We start from the raw sequence: 17936 nt of genomic DNA on the forward strand, positions 1-17936 counted from the left end.
CAACACTAATTCCGATACCTTCAACTAAATAATTCCTATCGACTACCACCACCCAACAAGTTCCGATAGCAGAAGCTTTAAGCTAAATAATCGATTATTGCATATTCAAATTTGGTGTCTTTCAAAAGATTTAAATAAACAGTTATTAACTTCTGTATTTTAAATAAAACGTTAATTTAATTTATAACATCATCATTTGATTGCTGTAGTGTCTTCATATCGTTCTGCAGCTCTTTTAATTCCCTTAGCATATTGCGAGCCAATTGACCCTCAGGAGTTGAAATTGGCTCGTAAAGTAGCATTCGAAGCGCTTCTCGTGACATTACCTCAGTCTGCTGGAGCTCAGCCTAAAAACAGCTGCAAATGAGTTAAATAGAAAATGTACTTTTTAATTGCATTACCAATAAATCTGAAGCATTGTGCTCTTGTTCGCTGTACAACTTGCGTCCCAACTCTGCCTGGGTATTGGCCAATTCATATAGGGCAATGGCCTTCAATCGGTTAAGTCCTGGCGCCACAACTTTTAGCACAAGCAATATTTCTTGGCACAAACGAATCTTTCGTTCGTAAACTTTACGATTGGGACGATGAGCCATGTTTTGCAGAATCTGTCGCAGTATGGAGGCAATATGTTGCTTCAGATCCAACATAATGTAATGATTGCCATGCAACAAACGTCCCAGCTTGACGAGCAACAGTTCCAGGCGATATATATCGTCGCGTGCATGAAATACCTCCTCCTTGGCGCGCTCCAGAACATTGGCTACGAACTCAGCTTTCAGCGTATGCTCAGCATTGAGCAAACACTGCCAAACTCCAGTGTCCGACTGGCGAACAATGTAGCCACCAGGTATGCAGCTGGTACAGACAAAGCTGCTCATGTGCGTGCCCAGCTCTGTAGGATCCAGGCAGCGCACACATTGACAATCGAAGCATTTGCCAGTCTTCAGAATATGCCGACGCTCCTCGGTGCCCAGCAGAATATTGGTGTAACAATTGTAGAGAATCTCTCCAGCAGCTATAGCTCGACTGGCGTAGACCTTAATCTGCCGCTGCTCATCGATGGCCGTCACCAGATTAGGCAGGCAGCTGTGGGCAAAGAGAGCAGCTCGCATGTAGATGCCCCTCATGGCACCACCTGTTTCAGGAGCACGTATCTCATAGGCATTGATATCCGCAATGCCCAGCAAACGCTGCAGCAGCTCAGCATCGATGTCAGCGCCATTGTGGAGCTGCAGCAGCAAGCCCGTGGCATGCAGTGGCGCTATTACCTCCTCTTCATAGTGTCTCCAAATGTCCGTATCACGTCTGACAGCCAGCTGCGACTCCATCTGCAGTAATTCCTCATACTGAGCCTGCGTCTCGGTGTGTTCCCGCAGCAGCAGATACTTTAGAGCGCCATGGACCTCTATGTGCGTCTGCAGCTCCTCCACTTGCTCGGCGTTCAACTGCAGATTCGCTAGACGCTGGCAATCCCTGCTCTCGTGACTGGCACATTCACCACACAGCGGCAACAGACGACACTGGCTAACAACTCCCAAGGCAAGGCAAAAGATTTTATATAATGCTCAGCTGGTTGTTGGAGACAGACAGAGACTTACCCGCAAAACGATGTCGTCAGCTTGTGGCAGCTGCAGCAACGTCGATCCGCACTGTTGGCCAGCAACAGAGTCGGCTGCTCCAAAAGCACCGTCTCTCCAGCTCCAATATTGCGCGAGGCAATCACAAACCTAGCCATGGATTACAATAAGGAGTAGACAGTTGAAGCGATGGAGAGATGAACCCACCTGCCCAGCGTTTCATTGTGTTTCACCTCACATTTCTTCAGAAAATCTTCACTGACTGCGGCCATTCTATAAAGTACAATTTGCCGATCCCTTCGTGGGCTATAAATTACGTGCAGCGTCGTCTATTATCAATCGCAAACTGAATAGTGTGGTGTCTAGTGGCCGACATTGCATGTGGCGCGAGTGCAATTTGCAATTCGCAATTCGCATTTCTCATTTATATTTAAAGGCAATTCTTTATTTATTTCAACCCGATTCGATTGATACCCATTCTTCCCCGTTGCTCTCTGGCAGCGAGCTGTGTGTTTGGCTGTTGAACCTTCTGTGCTGTCGTCCACGTTCAGGGCCAACACAATAGAAACTATGACTAAATTAATTCACTTTTATTTGCAATCATTACAGTTTGCCGTATTTCATCAGATCCGACTCGATGCGCTCCAGCTCCATTCCAATGCGTTCGGTCAAAAATCCCTCTGCGGAGTTTTCCGGCTCGAACTGCAGCAACTCCAGGGCTTCCTTGGCCACCGCTCGTGCTCGCATCAACAGCGCCTAGCATGGCAAGATTATAAGTATTCTAGTATTCCCTTACCGTTATACCGTTTTCCGATAAACCTTCCACTTACCACATACTCCTTCTTGCTGACATCGGCATCGGCAAACTGCAGCTCAGTTAGCTCCACAAAGGCCACCAGGTACTCGAATAGCGCTATGGCATACAACTTGGAGATGCCAGGCACAACAGCGCGACAAACTGGCAGCAGATCTGCGCATAGTTCGACGCGTCGTTGCATCAATTTCTTGCAAGGATCATTCAGGGAATTCATCAGAGTCGCCGCACGCAAAATGCTGGCGATATTCTGCTTAATGTCCAGCAATAGAAAATGATTGGGATGGAACAGTTGCTTGTGCTGGGCCAGCAACGACTCATAGGCCTCCAGCTCGCCCTTGGCACTGACCAGAGCACTGCCCACCTCGCCGAGCAGCTCATGCACATCCCCAGCAGGCATCACTGCTCCACAAGTCTCGCTCATGCAGCGCCAATCGCCGCTGCCAGCCAACTCACAGACAGCATAGCCATCGGCGCAATCCCTGCACTTCATGCTGCTCATGTGCGTGTTCAGTTCGGTTGGATCCAAGCAGCGCGAGCAGGCGCAATCCATGTGCCTGGTGAGACGCAACTGATGCTGCCGCTGACTAGTCCCCATCAGAGGATTCGTGTAGGATGTGTGCACAACGGTGCCAATCTCTAGCGGCACTGCAGCATACAGCTTCATGTTGAATTGCTCGTCGAGGGACACCACAGTGTTGGGCACACAATGGTGCGGCAGACTGGCGCCGCAGACATACACGCCCTTCAACATGTCGCCATCGCGTGCCGTCACCTCGAAGGCGTTGCTGTCGATGCGGATGCAGTGCGCGTGCAAGATGTCCGTCGTCAGATGCTGTTCGGGCAAGGCTTCCACCAAGCCACTGCTGATTATGGGACGCACAACCTGCTCCTCGTGCTCTTGCCACATGCCATCCTTGTCACGGTAATCCTCCAGCGTGATGGGTCGATTCACCAGCGCCTGGCATTGGTCTCGTCGCGCTGGATCCTCGAGCAGCAGCAGCAACTTGAGCAGCGCACAAATGCTGTAGTGCTTGACCAGCAGATCCTTGCTGATGCGACTGCCGGCGCCGCTGGCGAAGAAGTCGCACTCAAAGGCATCGTGTTCACTGCAGTCCATGCACAGCGGATACACCTGACACTTGCGGCAAATGATGTACGATTCCTGCATGCATTGGGCGCACTTTAGCTGGCCGCATTCCCAATGAGGTGCCACCATCAAGGGCTGCTCGTCCAGCAACGTTTCACCCGCCTCGACTCGCTCGCTGACCACCAAGTGCCTGGAATGTGATGCATTAGCAATACCATTATGAAGTAAGCATTCGCAATTCGTGTCCAGCACCTGCCCAACTGCTCATTGGTCACCTCTTGCAACTTTTCGCTGTAATCTTGCATTGTTTCCCCGATTACGTGGATCTTCTATGTCTGAAACACAACAACAACAACAACAACAAAGACTTTTCATTTCATTGTTTACTTAATTTCGATTTGATTTTCCTTCTTTTTTTTTATTTTCACGGCAATGCGCGTGCTGCGGTTACCTAAAGCGAACGCTCCCCGGTGACTGCCAGAGGCACATTATAGTTGGAGTCGCCAATTATAAATATCCAAGAGAAAAGTGATCCTATTCTCACTCTCTCTCTGTGTCGGCCTCTCGCTGCTGCCTCGGTCTATGCTGGGGCCCAAAGAATTTCCCTCGGCTGATCGCTTGGATGTGTACTAAGTACTTTGGCTAATTGCGTGCGTAACGCAACGCGTTGTTGCTCGCTTATTTTTAGTTAGTTGCTCGCCGGCCTTTTTAGCAGCAGCAGCAACAGCAGAAACAGCAACAGCACCCGATACTGTCTCCATTTTTGTGGGGTTCGCATTTTCCTCATTTGTATTCTAAATTAGTTTAATCGATCGTTAAAGCAGTTATCGATCATTAAAAAAATTAAAAACAGTTTTGTTCTTGCATTTGATTTTTGTATGCGTTAAAGTTTTATTTAAAATATTCCTTTGCCATTTCTTTTCCATTTTCTGTTTTACACACATGCCTTAATTTGAGGAGTGGTTGTGTTTGTGTGTGTGTGTATATACGTGTATGTGTGTGTGGCTACTAATCATAATTAAACTTATGTCGATTTTAAATTATTATTATCGCTTTTGCTCTGTCTGTCAATACACTTCAAACTACAAAAAAAAACTTAGCTTCGTTAAGTATACGACGAGTGTGTTCTATGTGTGTGTGTGTTGATTTTAATTGCTGGTGTAATGTTTGTTGTTTTTGTATTGTATTGGCGCTAATTTGGGGCCAAAGAACGTACAGAGATACACTTTGTAAATCGTAATGATAATAATTAATTGTAATAATAATGATAATGATTATCAGAGCGCCTAATGCACTCGGAGATGTTCATAAAAGTTATACATGTACATATAGGTAATCCATATACATACACATCTATCTATGCTTGTGTGTTCGTTTAAGGTATATTCTTAATTTGATTTCCTTTTTCTCTTGATCATTTGTTTTTGTTTGTTTCTTTTGTTTTGTTTTTAACACTACAGTTCACGCGAGCACACGCACATCTCTCTTTCTGTGTGTGTGTGTTCGGTCGCGACTTTTATGTATGTAAATATATGTATTGTATGTGTGTGTGAGTTTGTATATACGTAAGTAGTAAAAAATGTATTTTGTTTTTATGCTTATTTGCTCCGTTTGCCATGTGCACTTACACATCTATTGGCTTTTTGTACTCTACGTGCCTTCTTCGACTCCACCGGCTCCACGTTGCCAGCACTCGTCGGATCAGTTGCTCCGACAGCCGTTGGCAATGTGTCGACGGCGGCACTTGATTGCAACTGCTGCTCCGATGATGAGATTCCACCATTGCCATTATTGATCACTGCCAGCTTCATGGACACTGGACTGACAATGACACCGCTACGTTGATGCTGCTGCTGTTGTTGTTGTTGTTGTTGCTGCTGTTGTTGTGACTGCTGCGGTTGATTACCATAAAAGAGCTTCGTTGGATAGCCACAATTGGCGCTGGCAGTCGGCTGTTCCTGCTGCTGAACAGCTTTCGAATTCGAATTCGAGTTCATGTTTGCGTTAGACGATGACGCATTGGACGCAATTGCTTTGGACGTTGCAGCGGTGGTTGCGGTGTCGGCATCGAACACGTTCGCATACTTGCGCTTTAGATTTTTAGCGGCCAAATTAACGGCCAGCAGCTTGGCTGTGGTGGTTTCGTCTGGTGAGGCGAATGGCTTCTCAACGGTCACCGTGACTGTGGTGGTCACAGCATCATTATTATCCGTAGATCCATTCGCATCTCCATCTGCATCGACTTCAACATCCGCATCAGCATCAATCTCCTCGTTGATGATGATTATATTCTCGGGATCCACTCCCTGATTAACCAGTGCCTGCAAGTCCTCTGGCGGCAGCACTTGTGGCAGCTTCTGATTGCACGAGCTGCAAACTGGTGGAATGGCGGGACTCTTGGAGCGCCAGAATTGTAGCTCGGTCTTACACTTGTTGAGTTCCTGCGGAAAGAATTAATGTTCCATACATTACATCTTTTGAAAAATATTGCAAATCTAAAATCGTTGCTTAGGCTTATAAATATTATTTGGCACAGAAAAAGCTATGAAATAGGCGACTTCGATTTAACAGAGCCGTGAACTAATAATATTGAAATCCAGATTTGTTGAGTGGCCATTAAGTGCAAAGGAAGGTCAGACAAGATGCCCTTAAGCGAGTTACAAGTGGCCATATGTAAAAAGCCTTCCTTATTGCAATGATTTACAACGTATTTCTAATATGTATGTATCTTTTTAACTATGACATTATGTTTAAGCTAGCTTACCTGCAACAATGTGGAAAATTTGCGAGCCATTTCCTCATTCTTTTTGTCATTCTCGTCTAGACGGTTTGCATATTCAAGCGTCTGCTTCTGATGCTCGGCCAGCAGATTCTGTTGCTCCGCCAGCTGTTTGCCCTGCTCAGCAGCCTTGCGCTTGCAAGTGCGTAGCTCGGTGCGCAGCACCGACAGCTGATTGTTGTACATCTTCATGCCCTGTTTGATCTTGCGTATTCCCTTACGCAGTACCATATGATTCTGAGGTGGTGAGTTATTCGAATTGTCCGAGAGATCCGAGCTGATGGCCAGAGTAGCTTTAAAGATAAATAGCAATTATGATTTCATTCGTGAACCTTATTATTATTCTGATATAGCTTACGCCGCTTTGTGGTGATGGGTAATTGAAAGAAGTCCTTGTACGCCAGGCCAGGCAGTGTGGGTTCAATGCGATCCTTAAAATACTCCATGGCCATGGTGGAGAGATCAAAAAGTTCGTCGGTGACGCGATATGGACGCTGCAATCGCGGCGTAATACTTATATAGTTCAAAATAGACTGGACCTCATCAAGTATCTGTCGGGAAATAAAGTTGATTCATTAGGAATCTTGCGTAGACATTAATTAAGAGGATCTACTTACGGCACCCGGAAAGAAACAGCAATGACCACGCTCAATGTGCTTGCCCATCGACATTTGGAGCAACGAGAGGCGCATGTAACATGTTTCGATAATGTCGCATTCACAGGCCAGCGGATGATTGCGGCGTGCCGACTCCCGACGTGGCATGCTCGCCTTGATCGACTGGAATCGATTGAATGTCGTCTTTATTTGCCTGGCGAAGGCAGCATTCAGCATATTCATGCAAATGTCGTTCATCCGATTGGATACCTAAAAGCAAGTAGGGGGTTTAGCGTCTCTTAAGTTAAAAATATATCACCAAAAAAGGGGCCCGCATCTCAAAATTTGAAGGGCATCTATAACAAACATGCTTACGAATGTATCAGATTACTCGGCTACCTACTTTACAATACCAAACGGATCGCAGGACCAGTCACAGATACAAGCAAGCTAGCGATGTGCGCGTGACACGACATGTCGAGGACTCAACGATAGCTGCCATGTCAACTAATAAAACAGATAACGCGACTACCTACTTTACGACATTGCAAACGGATCCCCGGACCACTCGCAAATACAGGCAAACAAGCTAGCAATGTGTGCGTGACACGCCATGTTGATCTGTCTGTCGCCTAACGCAGTTAACGTTTGCTTTCAATGCAAACTGATGAAGCAAGAAACTAATGGCAATCTGTCCGTGTCACGCGCTCAACTCTATAGTCAACTTTTGAGTGGTAGAAATAATAAATACATCAGCAGTAGAAGAAACAACAACAATTCCAGGCAGGTAGTTGTGTTGAATAACTGGCAACATGCCCCCCTACAACCGAGACGACCCACGCGCATTCTACTTACATTTTGCAAATTGCTTTTTATTGATTAAATAATGGGGCAACACTGACGCCCCTCCCACCACCTATCCCATCAAGCATTTTTTGGTCTCTCACACTTACCGATCGCAGATTGCTAATTTTCTTATAATCCAAGTAGCCAAGTGTTTTATGAATCAGTTCCGTGGGCAAATCAAGAAAATTCAAAACAGGTGCTGCAATTGTCGCCACCGTTGAACTGGAGGCAGCAACCTGCTGCTGTGGATGTTGATGGAGTTGTTGATGTTGATGCTGGTTTTGATATTGTGTAGTGCGACGCACCACAGAGGCTCGAGTGGACGATGTTGGCGTCTCTTCGAATCCGGCACCAGCACCACACATTTGACGCGTTGAAACCATATTGATGCAGCAGCTGGAGAAGCAACAACACAGCACTCAAAATGCCAATGCCAAAATAGTTTGGATACCCGTAGTTGTTACTGAGTGAAGTTGACAGGCGCTATTTTGTGCTACTGCGAATTAAATTAACAACAACGTTATACCATAAATATGTGCGTGCGCTAAGAAAATATGTATTAAAAAGCGAATTTTAATTTCGATTATCGCTTTGATTATGATTGACAATCTACCGATGGATGACAGGCTTCATTCAAAAATAAAAACATGTACCCAGCAAAGTAACTCGTTTGAACGACGAGTACAGTGGACGACGAGAAGAAATTCATAGTAATTTAGCTACGCACTTCACGAATATTGAAGTGATTTTCATACCCGTTTTATTCAATGGAATTATTGTGTGCACATTGTTTGCTGTATGTTAATTATCGTGCTAGAGCGTTTAGTGCACAGCACAACACTTTTTAGTTGTATTCGAAACGTTTTCATTGACTTTTTACACAATTTCAACAAGCACAATTAAAAGTACATTCACGTTAAAAAAAAATGGTCGAAGACGTAGGAACCTGACCAGCGTGACCGCAGGTTAAATTTTAAAATATACTTTCTAACGTTTAATACCTTGGTTACACTTCAATGCCTTGGGTGTAAAAAGGCGCACTTTTTAAACAGCATTTACTAGACACCGTACACCATATTTGTATTAATTTGATTTTTATCTTTGAACTGAGCATTTGTGCATTACCAAATTGCGAAATTTGTCTACCCAAATAGTTTTTCTATGAACGAATATGGCATATATGAGTTGATTTGGAATTTAAAAATATTTTTCAGTATTTTTTGTTACGTTGGTAGTAGGATTTAAGGTCACACTGAAGCACAGGATGCAAATATTGATTTCTTATCTATCGAACCAGTTCGATGAAGAAAATTTCGCGGCAAATGAAAATATTGCAGGCCGGCAACCCTATGGGTTTTAGTAGAGGACAAATATCGACATATGTAGATTTCGATGTGTTTAACGATCTCGCAGCAGCATCGGAAAATAATTGTGGTGCTTTTTGGCATTTTTCGAATTTGCAGTTGACCATTTATTTTTCGCAAAATCATCGATATTAACATTAAAAAATCGATATAAAAAGATTCCAAAACACCGATGCATCGAATGTGTCATCGTTATTTCCCCATCTCTACAGTTGGTTCTGTTGTTAGGTCAATCTCGCCCAACATGCAGGCTGAAAAAATAATATTAAACGTACTCAATTTAAATAATTGAATACATTTTATACATTGAGATTACAACAAAATTAAATGGTAATAATAGCGATGCTTTCGCGAGATGCGCAATGCTGAATTCAAAACACAATCGCAGTGAAAGCGCAAGAACAAAATGCTTTCAAGTTTCGTGTGAGAGTGTGCGTATGTGTTTCTGTTAGTGAGCGTCGCGTCTATGTGTGAGTGAGTGAGTGTTGACAAAAATACAACAAAATCGCAGAAAATCAAAACAGGAAATGTGTGCTGAACACTTTTTCCAAGTGCAATAATAGTCTGACGAATAATATTACACAGAGAGTAATACACCAGTTTGTTAGCTAATAGCATATTTATGTTTTATAGCCACAAGGCACCGCCAGCATGAAAAGTAAACCACAGAAGCACTAGCAACAACAATAACATAATAAGTGTGACTGCTCTCCCTTTCGTCCATTGTAGTATGGGGGCGTCTCTGAGTAACTTTCAGTGTTGTGTTTTTTTTGTCGCTGTTTTCAATCGTTTCAAGCAGTTCCATGGACGACGCGACGCTTTTAAATATTATTGAATATCACGTCATTTTGGCCACGCTGATTTCCACTCTCTCTTTCACCCTCTCTCACTCACTCTCTCACCGTGTGTTGTTATTGCCATTGCTGCATATTTAATATGAAAAACACTCACAAGCCATGTAACTAATGCTCGTTGCTGCTGCTCTTTATTTTTGCAGTGAAATCGAAGACTTGCATTTAAATGATTGTGTGTGTGAGTGAATGTGCGATTGTTACTGTATGTGTATATGAGTGTGCGTTTGGTTTCATATGTTAATGCTTTTGTTTTTTACTTCGTCGGACTTTTTATCTTGAAAAGTTTCGCGCTATCGCCGAACAGCAGCAGCCGCTCCCATTCAACATTCTTGCCAAGCATCGTCAAAGCGGATTGAGCGTCAAAGACGAAAAGAAGAATAAAAGCAAAAATAACAACAAAAGTAACAGTAACAATAGAAGCCGCAATTGGATAGCTAAACTGGCGCTGCCCACGCCCACTGTCTGTTCACGCCCACAATGACAGCCGCTCCGCCCGCCGTACACGATAATGGCGAACAGCAGCAACATGCATTAGTGAAGCGCGCCGAGGACGAGCGCGAGGATATATTCAACCGCTATGAACTGGGCCTGGATCCCAACAATGTGGTGGATTCATGGGAGAATCCCACATTTGAAATCTATCACATAACCGACAAGTAAGTGCGAATCTCCCTGCAAAATGCGAAGCATGTGATATCATAAGAATGATGTCACAACTGCGAGCAGCTGTTGAATTGGAAATTATAACTGAAGGATATGTGCACACTTATGTGCAATTATTAAACTATTCGCTGACTAATGTAACTATTTAAACATTATAGAAAGAAATTAAGGATGTAGACACACTTATCAGTAGTGTAACTATTTAAATAGGTATACATTAAGTTGACGATGGAGGCATACGTTTTTTATTTTTATAATTATTTAAGCAGTGAAGGAACCAATTGGAGATATATCTACTCTTATGTGTATAGTCATAGATGGTATAATTATTTGAATAGAGATTAAGGATGTGTACACACTATTTGATTGTAAACTAACAAGATATCGTAGATCGATAACAGTTGATTAGCGATTGCTAGTTGCAGTGTTAGCAACAGGGCTAAGCCAGGGCTGCCATGGACCGTGTAAGGGGCAGTAAAAACTATTAAAAACTATTCACAAGAATATGTATTAGAATCAGCATTGAAATATTCATTGGAATTTGTGTACCTGATAAAATCGCAGTTGGCAGTTAGCAAAGACGGCGACAATCACCGTCATTATCTTATCAGTTACGACGATGGCACTGAGAAATTCATGTCAACTAACTGTTATATTGTTTTATTGTTCTTTTATGATGACGATCAGATACGGCTTCATGCACGACTCCCGCCTGCCATCATCACGCGACTCACAAGAAGTGCAACGCACAAAGATTGAGCTGGAGCGCGATAAAAAATGGGTGAAGATGCTCAGCCATTGGCCGCCGCCGCAGGACAAACTACACAAGCGTGTCTACAAGGGCATTCCGGATCGCATGCGCTGGCCAGCCTGGAAGCAGCTGCTCAACGTGGATCAATCGATGGCGACGAACAAGGGCGTCTATGCCCGCATGCTGCAGCTGGCCAAAGAGCATGCGACTGAGACGCGACAAATCGACGCGGACGTCAACCGGCAGTTTCGTGATAATCTCGCCTATCGGGAACGCTACAGTGTGAAGCAATGCTCGCTCTTCAATGTGCTGAATGCGTACAGCATCTATAACTCGGAGTTGGGATATTGTCAGGGGATGGCATGTGTGGCTGGCGTGTTGTTGCTGTATATGCAGGAGGAGGAAGCCTTCTGGGCCCTTAATACTCTCATTACGGATCGCAAGTATGGAATGCATGGACTTTTCATTGAGGGATTCCCTAAGCTGACGCGTTTCATTGAGCATCACGATCGCATTCTATCCAAGATCATGCGTAAACTACACAAACACTTTATCAAACACAATGTGGACGCACTGCTCTATGCCATCAAGTGGTTTTTTGTCGTCTTTGTGGAGCGCGTGAGTTGCAATAGTGAATCTCTTCTTTATCATTGTTTAACCATATTCTTGTTGTAATGTTACAGGTGCCTTTTAGTCTGAGTTTACGTGTGTGGGATACTTTTCTGCTAGACGGAGATCGGGTTATTTTGGCCATGGCCGTTACCATTCTCTATCTGCACAAGGATGAACTGTTGCGCCTCAAGGATATGGACGGCATTATTGAATATCTGCAGGTAAAGCTGCACAAGAACTTTGGCTATAACGATGACGATGCCATTCAGGCGCTGGAACGTGTCATGAAGAAGCTAAAGGACCTTAAACTCGATGTGCCGCCACCAGCGAAATCTAATGAGTTTCCCACACGTCAGCTAGGCGTGTTCGTTGAGGCAGATGGCGAGAAGAAAACCGGACGTAGACGAGACTACACCGATACGGAAAAGCAAGTCTTAACCGATGTGATATCAAGGTGGACAGCATGTGATTACAATTGATGTGATTGCAATTATTCATTGATTCGTTTTTGTGTTCATTACAGACAAGAACAAAACGCAATTGAGGTGCAATCAACTGTATCATATGAGACATCCGAGTGTGCTACAGGTGAGTTAATGGCTTCATCATTTCCATATTGTATAACTTAGCACAATTACTAAACCTGACACAATTACTAATGCTTGCTTCTTACTTAATCCACGAGCAATTCAACTAATAAATATTATATTTGGTTCTCGATAGATTTAGAATTTAGTGTGTGGTGCAAGCTTTTAGATATTGATTCAAAATATTGTATATACTTAGTATTGAATTCACAACATTGTTATATACGCTATTATGTAAGTTTTACAATTTTAAATGTACTCCTTATGTTCGTTTTATTCAAAGTAAGCCCTCGTGTTGTATTGTATATATAAATATTTATTATTTTACGTTCTCTCCTTTGTATATAGTGGTTTGATCTTTTAGCTTGGTATTGTCGAAGATTTCGTTATTGTATCATTTAGTTGTGTTCAGCAATCTTGAAGATTTGTATATGTACATATTTATCTCATATCTATTTTTTATGAGGCGATACAAATTTAAAATAATATTCTTATACTTATTAATTTATAACCAACATATTGCTGCATGCTGGAAAAGTTTGAACAAATTAGGTGGGGGAAGAGCGAACAGACTTTTGATCAATTCAAAGTGGTTTTCCGTGATTGGGGCAGTCTCCGGTTTGAGTTTTTGTAGGCAGCAGGTTTTAGATGGTACGAGTTTCGGATGTTGTGGGCACTTTACTAAAATTGTATATACTTATTAATTGATAACCCCCTTTGATATAAATCAATAGCAAAATAAGCTACTTATATCTATAATCACAGTAGCAAATATTGTGACAAAAGTGTGTAATAAATATCCAACAAAATATTTAAGAATAACCCGCTGAGTCACGCTTATATGATAAATACGCCCCGTTCACATGCCATTCAGAAGAAGGTGGTCCCACATTTTGTAATTATATCTCACCCCACACCCAAACCCACACACTTATACATTGTCTAACATATTGTCCATGGTCCATGTATCCATCATGTATCATGCAGCATTCGAATAAAATCAATAAACGCTTAACGCTGAATGTTGTCTGCGTGGGACTCTTGGAGCTCTGTGATTTGTGTGCCGTTCTCTGTCACTGTCACTTGTCTATATCTCTCATTATGTAATGGAGAAAATTGTTGAAACTAAAACCCGCCAATTGCCTTGTAATCTCTATTGTTCGTAGGTGATGCGTATTCAATGAAAACCTATCAGAGTATGACTAGTTTAGCCACATCACCGGCAATTAGCAGTAACTCGCTGTATAGCAATGGGTTCGTGATCACTGGCCCCGAAGATGGCCGCAGCCAAAGCGTTAATAATCTCAACTATAGCTCCTGGCAACAAATGCACCAGCTGGCGCCTGCTGAATCAATGCCAAATGGCCGCGGCAAGAGGCACAGCTACAGCAACGGCAGCGATAGCGACAGTCGCAATCGCCTCGATCTGGACATGGCGCTGGAGGCGCTTCAAAGTCAGCAGCTGCATTTGAATTTGCAGCACAATCATCACCCGGCACCAATATCGCCTCCAGCTCACAGTGTCCGCCTCATTGTGCAGAACGGAAAAGGAGACGATCAACAGCTGAACAATACAACGAACTTGCACAAGCAGCGTAGTGTGATTGTTGTTAATAATTCAAATACTGGTAATAATTTCATGGGGGAAGAGAACGAAGAGGAGCAAGGGCAAGATCAAGAAGATGATGCGCTGAGCGTGGAGAACACGCGTCTTTAGTCTTTATTTTGTACTGTATTTGATTCATGACTTACCGTTGCTCAAAGTTTAATTGTTATGCCAATTATTTAGTGAAGGAAATTTATGTAATTAGCTTTAATTTGGCTATCAAAATAGTTGTTCAAATTTGCCTAGCACATAATTATATCTATATACAATACATACATACATATATATATTAATATATAACGTTTTGTATTACGTTGAAATTTCTCACAACTTTGATATTACACATATACAAACATACATATACATACAAATTATGAGTTAGTCATATTCCACTGATAATTCCTAAGATAATACTACTACTACTACCAACGACGATTCCAGCAATACGTACAACGATTCCAATGCACAAGCAAGCAACCAACACTAATTACTTACGTATATATTTATTATTAACACCGCCCTTACTTAATTATTCCTGATACATTTATGTATACTACTATACTACTATTCTACTTAAATTATGTGTCTCTGCCTACGTTTAAGGCTGCATTTATTTATGAACACAGTTCCGTTTCGTATTTCTAGCATTTTGAGATTGTTAGCAAAGTGAAACTCGGAATATGGATCAGATATACTTTTGCTCTATATGTAACATGTACTTTAAATCCACAACATCCACACGCACATATTTCCACATTAGTTTATGTTGAAGCCAAATTTAAGTTGTCTAGCAAAAGATGTAATGTATACATTATTATATACTTATATTAGATAAATGCCACACAAGAAATAAAAAAATATATATATGATTTTGTACTGAAATTTGTTCTTTGTTAGTTTATTGTTTCTTCTACATCTTCTTTGACACTACTGTGCATGTTCAGTTTCTAGAATAATCGACTGTGTTTTGCAGCTCATAATTGATTAATGAAAAGTATACACATTATTTTTGCACAAACTACACGAACAATACAATACGATACAACAAACACTAACATTCCTAACAAAATTCTGAATACGAAAACTAAATGCAAATTCTTTTCAAAACGAAACTGAATCGCACGCATTGGCTAAATGGGAACGGGATCGAAACAATTTGGAACAAATTGGCATACATACAATCTGTGTACACTCGACAACAATTAAACAAATTAGTTACGCTTACTGTACCAGAGGATACGCACTCAATACGAAGTTCGCTTGCAGGTACCTCAGTTGCCTCGCACGGCTCATCGGAGACGATGTCACTGGAGGACAATAAGTGAGTAGAGTCGACATTAAATGTAACTTTAAAATTTATATATTAATTTGCTTCTCATTTACGTTTCAGTATTCATTTAAAAACCGCCAATATGTTACAAAATGCACCGCAGCGTGAGATGCTTCTGGGCACCTGACGTCAGCTGCCGCTGCCGCCATCGTCCATTATTACTGCCACCACGACGACAACGACGACGATGACGACAGCAGCGGCAGCAAACAGCAATAGTAGAATAACAACAACAGCTACACCGCCACCAGTGCCACCGCGATCGCCTTTGGCGCTGGGATGATGACGCCAAGACCATGATGAAGAGGACAATGGCGACTAAATGTTGTTCAAAATGATCGACGTCGGCATTGTCCTGTGCATAGTTTTAAGCATTGTCTCGCCTTGCCATTTGAGAAAAGAAAACCACAACAACATACAAAACCAACACATTCGTAAATTTTCAGTTCGGGGTTTGGACGAGATTTAGTTTAGTTTAGTCTTTGTACATATAACCTTAACAAAGTGTGCTTGTAAAGAAACTTTGTGCTTATGTGAAAGGGCTCAAGTTTCTCGAGGGACTTCTAAGATATTGATAATTGTATAAGTATGTATAACTAGCGCCAAATCTGACGAGGGCGCCTCATGCCCCAATCACAAGACATGGAATTATATGAAAGCAATCATGAATTATACGCAAAACGAAATGAACAATATTGTAGCAAGAGCAAATCGTATTTAATACAACATAACAAAAAAAAAAGGAACATAACGGATATGGAAATACTAAATAAAATATTAAAGACATGTTGTAAATTGTAATTGTATATACGTACCGAACAAAATACAAAGCAACGTTAAAATCCAATATACAAACATAATTTCAAAAACGTTACGTCCATGAATATATAATAAAATAAAAAGAAAAAACAAAATGCTACCAAATATTAGCAGTTGAAAATGAAAAAATGAAATACAAATCGATTATGTATAGGTATTTATTGCAGCAAAAAATGCAAATTTACACATTTAATTTAAGTAATTGTTTGTAATTTGTAATAAACAACTATTTATATTTATATGCATAATTTAAGTTTGCAACGCACTTGAACAAATACTATAGAAATGCGTAATAATCAAGGATATACATATTTGCTTCCTCAAAATAACGTTCATTCATTTGATTGACCTAAGTTCCCTCCCCCAAAACAAAAATAAACTTGAAATTTCATTTGTTTATAACAATTTATTTAGTATCTATGTGTTTTGTGTTCTTCAAGCATCCCCATCCACCTTGATCTTGCCACCCTTCTCGAAAATCGTACCCAAATCCTTAAGCGATACTTCGGCTGTACCGCGTGGCAAAGGTTGTGGTTGATTTGGCCCCGGTTTCCACCCGACCAGATAGATGATCTGAAACGTGGCTGGCACTCCCTCTTCGTTCGGTTTCGCATATAGTTCCTTGTATATAGCACTGGCTGCCAGCAATGTTTCGCGACTCACATGCGCCGGCCTATTGAATGCCGCATTATTCTCGGCCATGCCCTTAAGATCCCACATCAACTCAAACATGCTTGGATAGCCAATGACTAATTCGTCCGTATCAATGGTCAGCATGGTGAAACCGGCGCGATTCAATAGCGATCCAATATCGCGTATCTGTGTAAACGGCGAAACATGCGGCGCAATGCCGCCCTTGCGTTCCAGCTCCGCCAGCTGCAGCGAAGAACGCAGCTCGTACAGAGTATCACCACCAAATAGTGATGCAATAAAAACGCCGTCTGGCTTTAGACTGCTCTTGATCTTGGCAAAGCAGCCGGGCAAATCGTTGACCCAGTGCAAACTCAGACTGGAGATAACCAAATCCAGCGAGTTTTCTTCGAACTGTTACAAGAAAATGGTCAGTATGTAAGTAGAATAAAAGTGGTCAGTTTACTCGCCTCCAGCTGTTCCTCATCCTGCACCAGTTTATGCATTTTGAGGCCTGGTGTTCCTTGAGCCTGTTCAAGCATACTGGCGCTTGTGTCGGTCAGCGTGAGATGTTCGACGCACTCGGCGAGAATGTGCTTCGATATGTAGCCACGATTACAGCCAATGTCAGCAGCAGTTTTAAATTCGCGCTTAATGTCAAACACTCGATCCGCCAATCGGAAGCCGACCTCCTCTTTCAAGTAATCATAGAGACCCACATCTGCACTGCACAGAACATTCATTTAATTCATAAAATATTACAACTTTCGTATATGTTGAATGATAATCCTACCTGAGTGCTGCGCGTTCCTTCTGTAGTCTTTTGGCGTTCCGATCGAATATGTTCATGTGCGAGGGTTGTGTTGAAAGCGAGCGCCAAGCGCCGCATTTTATTAAATTAAAGTGCTGAGCGCACGTTTTAATCATAATTTATTTACTTACAACAGCTTTGTTTGTTATGCCGTAACGCCGGTCAGCTGTTTGTCAGTATATTTCTTAAAGTGGTATTTTCAAA

At 42.2% G+C, this 17936-nt stretch overlaps 5 protein-coding genes across 10 annotated transcripts; 1 reads left to right on the plus strand and 4 right to left on the minus strand.

The window, feature by feature from the left end:
- Nucleotides 1–80: 80 nt before the first annotated feature.
- On the minus strand, nt 81–1948 carry LOC133845729 (SET domain-containing protein SmydA-8). Its single transcript, XM_062280281.1, has 4 exons — nt 1788–1948; nt 1602–1730; nt 402–1527; nt 81–347 (listed from the first exon to the last, which is right to left on the minus strand). The coding sequence occupies exons 1-4, from the start codon at nt 1850–1852 to the stop codon at nt 177–179; spliced, it is 1491 nt and encodes a 496-aa protein (XP_062136265.1). The 5' UTR covers nt 1853–1948; the 3' UTR covers nt 81–176.
- Nucleotides 1949–2064: 116 nt separating this feature from the next.
- Nucleotides 2065–4072, minus strand: LOC133845730 (SET domain-containing protein SmydA-8). Its single transcript, XM_062280282.1, has 4 exons — nt 3936–4072; nt 3737–3819; nt 2411–3674; nt 2065–2336 (listed from the first exon to the last, which is right to left on the minus strand). Exons 2-4 carry the CDS (start codon nt 3787–3789, stop codon nt 2184–2186), a joined length of 1470 nt encoding a protein of 489 aa, XP_062136266.1. The 5' UTR covers nt 3790–3819; nt 3936–4072; the 3' UTR covers nt 2065–2183.
- Nucleotides 4073–4915: 843 nt separating this feature from the next.
- LOC133845728 (uncharacterized) lies at nt 4916–8640 on the minus strand. 2 transcript variants are annotated; one of them, XM_062280280.1, is made up of 6 exons: nt 8461–8640; nt 7813–8198; nt 6881–7129; nt 6622–6814; nt 6249–6556; nt 4916–5925 (listed from the first exon to the last, which is right to left on the minus strand). In XM_062280280.1, the coding sequence occupies exons 2-6, from the start codon at nt 8086–8088 to the stop codon at nt 5083–5085; spliced, it is 1869 nt and encodes a 622-aa protein (XP_062136264.1). In that variant the 5' UTR covers nt 8089–8198; nt 8461–8640; the 3' UTR covers nt 4916–5082. The 2 variants fall into 2 exon arrangements, with proteins under 2 accessions (XP_062136264.1, XP_062136263.1); XM_062280279.1 differs by having other exon boundaries at nt 7813–8201.
- Nucleotides 8641–9254: 614 nt separating this feature from the next.
- Nucleotides 9255–16267, plus strand: LOC133845195 (USP6 N-terminal-like protein). Of its 5 annotated transcripts, none has more exons than XM_062279582.1 (7): nt 9255–9399; nt 10207–10579; nt 11274–11955; nt 12021–12376; nt 12473–12537; nt 13703–15463; nt 15533–15558. In XM_062279582.1, exons 2-6 carry the CDS (start codon nt 10401–10403, stop codon nt 14251–14253), a joined length of 1833 nt encoding a protein of 610 aa, XP_062135566.1. In that variant the 5' UTR covers nt 9255–9399; nt 10207–10400; the 3' UTR covers nt 14254–15463; nt 15533–15558. The 5 variants fall into 5 exon arrangements, with proteins under 5 accessions (XP_062135566.1, XP_062135563.1, XP_062135567.1 ...); XM_062279579.1 differs by having other exon boundaries at nt 12021–12403; nt 15533–15556; XM_062279583.1 differs by having other exon boundaries at nt 9256–9399; nt 12021–12403; nt 15358–15463; nt 15533–16267.
- Nucleotides 16268–16687: 420 nt separating this feature from the next.
- On the minus strand, nt 16688–17907 carry LOC133845196 (arginine-hydroxylase NDUFAF5, mitochondrial). The gene is made up of 3 exons (XM_062279585.1): nt 17715–17907; nt 17392–17647; nt 16688–17335 (listed from the first exon to the last, which is right to left on the minus strand). The coding sequence occupies exons 1-3, from the start codon at nt 17846–17848 to the stop codon at nt 16727–16729; spliced, it is 999 nt and encodes a 332-aa protein (XP_062135569.1). The 5' UTR covers nt 17849–17907; the 3' UTR covers nt 16688–16726.
- Between the last annotated feature and the right edge of the window lie 29 nt (nt 17908–17936).

Source organism: Drosophila sulfurigaster, chromosome 3 (genome assembly GCF_023558435.1).
Source record: "Drosophila sulfurigaster albostrigata strain 15112-1811.04 chromosome 3, ASM2355843v2, whole genome shotgun sequence".
Taxonomy (NCBI): domain Eukaryota; kingdom Metazoa; phylum Arthropoda; class Insecta; order Diptera; family Drosophilidae; genus Drosophila; species Drosophila sulfurigaster.

Excerpts from the sequence above, each read along its gene's own strand:
- LOC133845729 (XM_062280281.1), bottom strand. The coding sequence starts at position 1,852 with ATGGCCGCAGTCAGTGAAGATTTTCTGAAGAAATGTGAGGTGAAACAC. Across the intron at positions 1,731-1,787 it reads CACAATGAAACGCTGGGCAG|GTTTGTGATTGCCTCGCGCA; the intron begins GTGGGTTCATCT and ends ATCCATGGCTAG. Across the intron at positions 1,528-1,601 it reads CTGACGACATCGTTTTGCGG|CCAGTGTCGTCTGTTGCCGC; the intron begins GTAAGTCTCTGT and ends GGGAGTTGTTAG.
- LOC133845196 (XM_062279585.1), bottom strand. The coding sequence starts at position 17,848 with ATGATTAAAACGTGCGCTCAGCACTTTAATTTAATAAAATGCGGCGCT. Across the intron at positions 17,648-17,714 it reads AAGGAACGCGCAGCACTCAG|TGCAGATGTGGGTCTCTATG; the intron begins GTAGGATTATCA and ends TGTTCTGTGCAG. Across the intron at positions 17,336-17,391 it reads AGGATGAGGAACAGCTGGAG|TTCGAAGAAAACTCGCTGGA; the intron begins GCGAGTAAACTG and ends TTCTTGTAACAG.
- LOC133845730 (XM_062280282.1), bottom strand. The coding sequence starts at position 3,789 with ATGCAAGATTACAGCGAAAAGTTGCAAGAGGTGACCAATGAGCAGTTG. Across the intron at positions 3,675-3,736 it reads ACCAATGAGCAGTTGGGCAG|GCACTTGGTGGTCAGCGAGC; the intron begins GTGCTGGACACG and ends ATCACATTCCAG. Across the intron at positions 2,337-2,410 it reads TCAGCAAGAAGGAGTATGTG|GCGCTGTTGATGCGAGCACG; the intron begins GTAAGTGGAAGG and ends TTGCCATGCTAG.
- LOC133845195 (XM_062279579.1), top strand. The coding sequence starts at position 10,401 with ATGACAGCCGCTCCGCCCGCCGTACACGATAATGGCGAACAGCAGCAA. Across the intron at positions 11,956-12,020 it reads TTGTCGTCTTTGTGGAGCGC|GTGCCTTTTAGTCTGAGTTT; the intron begins GTGAGTTGCAAT and ends GTAATGTTACAG. Across the intron at positions 12,404-12,472 it reads TTAACCGATGTGATATCAAG|ACAAGAACAAAACGCAATTG; the intron begins GTGGACAGCATG and ends TGTTCATTACAG.
- LOC133845728 (XM_062280280.1), bottom strand. The coding sequence starts at position 8,088 with ATGGTTTCAACGCGTCAAATGTGTGGTGCTGGTGCCGGATTCGAAGAG. Across the intron at positions 6,815-6,880 it reads GCTGTTTCTTTCCGGGTGCC|ATACTTGATGAGGTCCAGTC; the intron begins GTAAGTAGATCC and ends ATTTCCCGACAG. Across the intron at positions 6,557-6,621 it reads ACCCATCACCACAAAGCGGC|CTACTCTGGCCATCAGCTCG; the intron begins GTAAGCTATATC and ends TTATCTTTAAAG.